The sequence below is a fragment of the Rhagoletis pomonella genome, unplaced genomic scaffold (genome assembly GCF_013731165.1).
Source record: "Rhagoletis pomonella isolate Grant_MI unplaced genomic scaffold, Rhpom_1.0 Rhpom_scaffold_00009, whole genome shotgun sequence".
Classification (NCBI taxonomy): domain Eukaryota; kingdom Metazoa; phylum Arthropoda; class Insecta; order Diptera; family Tephritidae; genus Rhagoletis; species Rhagoletis pomonella.
Window position 1 is genome coordinate 8,211,177 of NW_023458563.1, and position 5,322 is coordinate 8,216,498.

The window sequence follows — 5,322 nt, forward strand, 5'->3', positions numbered from 1 at the left end:
TTTCTAATTGTTTTTTATAAAAATATAGTTAGTATGAAGTTCTACTTTCAAATCAGATTTTTTAGAAAAATTGTAAATATGCAGTTTTATAGCGGATTCAATTTTAGTATAATAAAGTGCACGCTTGAATAGCTAGAAAACCTCTTTGTTTTTTGGCAATTTTTTATACGCAGTTTCTTCCATACAAAAACAAAATGTCGCCCATAATTTGCACGGAAGAAACTGCGTAAAAAAATTGCCAAAAATCAACGTGGTTTTCTGGCAACTTCAAGCTTGCACTATGTTATACTAAAATATAATGGAATATAAAACTGCATACTTAGAATTTTTCTCAAAAATCTGATTTGAAAGTAGGTCTTCATACTAACAGCCTAATTCTGTGCACTTGACAATTTAACAGAAAGTTGACAAATAATCAAGATTTTTATCAAGTTTAAATCTTTTCGGCATTCTGTGCATAACTTGATAAAACTAAAAAGCTTTTACACCCTGTGCTTTTCCCCACACTATGGTGAAAATCGTAATGTAAACAGAGCTCAGCTGTTTAGTGCAAGAAACTGCCGAATGGAGTCCTCAGAAACGTAAGAATTTCAGTTTTACATTACTTTTATATAATATAAGCTATTTATTTACAGAAAAACAAAACACGATCGTGCTACGCAGGAGCAGTTGCAGCGTTTTGTCTCATTTGTCCGGGCTAATCCTGATATGGGGAAAGGAAAGAATAACCCGAAGTCGCCACAGAAAATGCAGTGCTTATGGAATCAGTTGGCGGACGAGTTGAATGCATTGAGGGGACCAACACGCACCGCAGTAAAGTGGAAAGAGGTAATTTATTTTATCTCAGTTATTATATGCTTATACATGTATGTATATGAATGTATGTACATACATATGTACATTAATATATATGAATGGATATCGTTGTTTAATGTTGCCATAATTTTAGACCCTCGGAGTTTGGAAGAGCCAATTGCGTACGCGAGCACGCAGATTAAAAATGAGTCAAAGGATTACTGGTGGCGGTCCAGGTTGCAAACAGCTGAGCGAATTTGAAGAGCGTGCTTTGGCCACTTTTGGTTCGGCTGCAGTTGGTGGCGTAGGTGTTGAAAGTTTTGAGCTAAGGCCATCAATGTCTGAAGAGTTATTGGTGGAGTGCCCCGCGTCTACAATGGCGAGTACATTGCCGATTCCGGCACCACAGAGCCCAGCACTGTTATTGAACCCTTCACCATCGCCGGCCGTTGCACCAATATCAATCATTGTGCCATCGCAAAGCGTTTACCACTGTTGAGTCCCACATTATCGCCGACCACCGCACCGATATCAAGCATTGCAATATCGCCGAGCGCTACACAGTTGTTGAGTTCTTTACCGTCGCCGCATGCATCAACGTCGTTTGACGTGGAAATTCCAGTAACTTCAAAATTGTTTTTGCGTATACTTTTTTTTAATTAGCTTTATTTATTAAAGAATGATACCCTGTTGGATGTCGGCTCATCGCGTCCATCACGTGGGGAACGAAAAAAACTTATGAATGCCCTCATTGCTAATATAGCAAAAAGAGGTACCATCGAAGAACAGAGGCAACGTCGCGACGAGGAGCAACGCCAGGAGCACCTTGAAACGATGCAGGCTATCAAAGGGCTAACGAGCTGTGTGGCTGAGCTAATACAGGTTTTGAAACCAAATTAAATAAACTTGCCAAACAAGTTTTAACAAGTGCTGAAATCTACTTAAAGTACCTGCCAAAATTGTTGATGTTAATTTTTATTTGGCAATGTTTTATAAAAATATACAGTGACCAAACAATATTGTACAGGGATGTGCCTAATATGTTCATAATGTTTTGAATTAGGAATTTTATTCGGCATTTTTTTATAAAAGTATGACTCATCTAACAAAATCGAAACTTTAAACTTTATGCAAAAAATAGAAACTTTTAACAAAGTACAAACGTTTTAATTAGAATTTATAGAAAAAATAAATAGCCTAATTAATTTTATATACTAAAGTGCAAGTTTAATATTGCTAAAAGATCCTGTTGATTTTTGAAAAATTGTTTGCTGGCGGTGTTACGCATTTTCTTCCAAACAAAATATGTACGAAAGTTTTTCTTACATGGAAGAAAGTGCGTAACACCGTCAGCAAACAATTTTTAAAAAATCAACAGGATCTTTTAGCAATATTAAACTTGCACTTTAGTATATAAAATTAATTAGGCTATTTATTTTTTCTATAAATTCTAATTAAAACGTTTGTTTCAATTTGATTCGTTCAAAAATTTGTTAATTTGTCAAAGGCATTTGACATCTTGACAATTTATCAAGAAAAAAGCTTTTTATTTTTGACATAGAATACGAAACACTTGATAAATTGTCAATATTGATAAATAAACAAGATGGTGAATTTATCAAGTGCACAGAATTAGGCTGTAACTATATTTAAAAAAAAAAAAATTTCCGAAAAGAAATTCAAGTAAAAAACTTTGCATACATTGCGAAAAATTCTCTGTGCCAATACTTTGATCCGGCACTATAAATATTTATTAATTATAATTCCATTCAATAAAAGAACTACAATAATTTATTAATTATAATTAATTGCCTTTATTTCTAGCATTCAAAAACAGTAGATAAAGCAGTGTAAAAATACGCTTTTTTAACGTAAATTAATCGTTTACGAGACTCGTTTACAATTAAAAAACGGACGTAAAAATATTCGCATACGAATGCTTTTTCGATCCGTTTACGACTGTTCGTAGGCGATGCACAATTTAAAGCGAAAAAGTGTTCGAAAAAGAGTCGTAAACGGCTATCATAAACGATTTTTAATCCGGTTTTTCTTCGAGAAAATATCCAATTACGAGCTCGTTTACGATGATTTTGCTGGCTGGGACGTAAATAAAAACTAAACGAAAAATATTTAAAATGAAGACATTGGAAATTAAAAAAAATTAATGCATAACTACACATTTCGGGGGCTTAGTGATACATTTATGTACGTATGTACATTATCGTTCATATCAATAGCACTCCCATTTCAAAGTGAGATTGTTTACCACTTTTACTATTTTTTTTACATCTGATTAAAACGTCAAATATTTTGACGAAAAATCGTTAAATTTAACTTTGTTTTGTATAAAGTTTTAAAACACGGTTTATATGCTTTTATTCGTATTTTGTACGTACGTAGATATGTATAAAAATGACATTAATGTACCAATAACGACTTTTTTGGAAATATTTGAGCAGTTGCCCCATAAACTATGTAGAGAATTACAAATTAAATAAACGAAAACAGTTTGTTATTACTTTTAGGGTCTAAGAAAATCGAAAAAATATAGTATATTACATTTGTACATCTTTTGTTTTCACATGACCAGGATGAGTAACATTGATGACAGCGCAACTAGCAACATATGAGTTTCAACCGTCCAACTCTGCATCCCTTTTTCAGTAGTTCAGAGACAGTTCTGAAATTTGTAGGGCGGAACTAGCGCTTTGCCAGACTGTCCCCAAATTTTGCTGCAGGGTGTAAACAAGCAGTTACATACATATCTACTTTCTTGGCTGATATGCACGTCTCTCTGGTTTGACTTGGTGTGCTTTTCGCTTTTTATAATTTTTCTCGAAACGACGCACAGTTTGACAGGTGCGGCCAAAAATAGTAAAAAATAGGTTGAAAAATTCGGAAAAATTTTAATGCCAATCGAAAGGAAATACTCGAGTACAAACGGAACCAAAATATTATTCCAAAATTTTAATTTAAATTATTATTATTTTTTAATTTTTGAAGTTAAAACAGAATTTTCTATGGAAAAATTTTCAGGTATATTAAAAGCATCATCAAATCCTGCACGAATATCAAATTATGTTGCAATCAGACTAAATTTGGTATACAAAACCGATATTTTTAGTTTCCATTTCTACGGTAAGTAGCTGTGTCCTTCATCCGATTTTGCTCAAATCTAACATTTTTCTGAATATATATCTACAAACTCTCTGTCCAAAATTTTATTGATCTGCGTTAACTCCTACTTGTGGCAACACACTATATTGGGGATGTTACACTGTGCAACGTTTTTTTGGCTGCCACAGCTGCTTTCCATTAAATTCCTGGCGATTTTCATCTTATCTTGCACGCATTTTTCCTTACGTCCGAGCGTTCGTTTACTCAACAATTGAAAACGTGACTTATTGTCACGTTGCTTGCTGTAGCCTTAGCTGTATAAGTGCTCTTGCCACTTGCGACGTATGCTGGAAAGAGGAGCTCCAGCACATATCAGCTCACAGCATGGGTGAAGAGCTTTTCTTTCGCTTTCTTGCTTCCTAGCTTCCCTTTCAAGAATTCTGCATCACTTTTATATTTATTAAATTTCCAAACGCTACTTTTATTATTATCTTCATTCTTCACCCTCGCTGTTGACTCGTAAAAAAGCGTAAACTAGTTAATTTTACCCATAAAATACGCGCCATATATTCCTCAAAACTTTTTCATGACTTTATTAGCAGCTGAAATTTTTCTCACTTTCTGCGCTTTCCTTTTTACTGGTTAGCTTTCTATTATTCTGAAATACAAACGCTTTCTTTTTTCTTTTTTTTTGCGCTTGCTGCCAACTTCCATTACCGCGTGATCAATTCAATTTTGTTCGCTCGCTTCAAATGTCATTAAGATGCTTTTCGCTGCAGCTGTTCTGCATTTCTATTCTAAGCAACCAACAACTAAATAAGTCCTTATTATCGCACGATCTTTGCAGTTTTGTTGTCTTTGTGTGTCTGTGCCTGTGTCGTCTGTCATCTTTGCCGTGACGTCTGTGTCACTGCTTAGCTCGCATTTCGCACGTTTCGTGTTGCATTTTTGCACTTAACCAACGCGGAATGCAATTATCTCTGCTTAGCAGCGGACATTACTTGTGGCTGTTTTCGTTTTTTTTTTCATTTGCGTTCAGAGTTTTGTCACGAAGAGAGTTAAAGTTTACTAAAACTTGCAGCAGAAGTTTAAATATTCTTCGGCTGAGTTTAACGACAGTCATATTTCAACATTTTGGACTTGTTTGGTTGGATAGAGGACAACAAATTAGAAAATGTTAGATACTTTCAAGACCACTAGCCGTAAAGCGGTGAGCAGTGCGTTGCCTTTGGGCATTTAATTCGGCGTGAAAAGTCCCGCTCCTTAACAGAGATACAATCCACCTCCGGTTGCAGCCTTAATACTACTTCTGTATGCCCCTCAAATCCTCTTTAAATATGTAAGCTGGGAGTGCGCTTTGACGAGCACTCTGCTCGGCATGATTACTTCTCAAAATTGCTTCTATGAGGC

The 5,322-nt window shown here is 35.0% G+C and overlaps 1 protein-coding gene across 2 annotated transcripts; it reads left to right on the forward strand.

Moving 5' to 3' along the window:
- Positions 1–411: 411 nt before the first annotated feature.
- On the forward strand, positions 412–1,987 carry LOC118745564. Of its 2 annotated transcripts, XR_004993643.1 has the most exons (4): positions 413–581; positions 636–828; positions 950–1,416; positions 1,474–1,987. XR_004993643.1 is itself a non-coding variant. In XM_036479043.1 (3 exons), exons 1-3 carry the CDS (start codon positions 565–567, stop codon positions 1,292–1,294), a joined length of 555 nt encoding a protein of 184 aa, XP_036334936.1. In that variant the 5' UTR covers positions 412–564; the 3' UTR covers positions 1,295–1,433. The 2 variants fall into 2 exon arrangements, 1 of the variants encoding a protein (XP_036334936.1); XM_036479043.1 differs by lacking the exon at positions 1,474–1,987 and having other exon boundaries at positions 412–581; positions 950–1,433.
- Positions 1,988–5,322: the final 3,335 nt, after the last annotated feature.

Bases quoted from the DNA above. Each gene is read 5' to 3' on its own strand.
- LOC118745564 (XM_036479043.1), top strand. The intron at 829-949 runs GTAATTTATTTT...CCATAATTTTAG, and splicing joins CCGCAGTAAAGTGGAAAGAG to ACCCTCGGAGTTTGGAAGAG.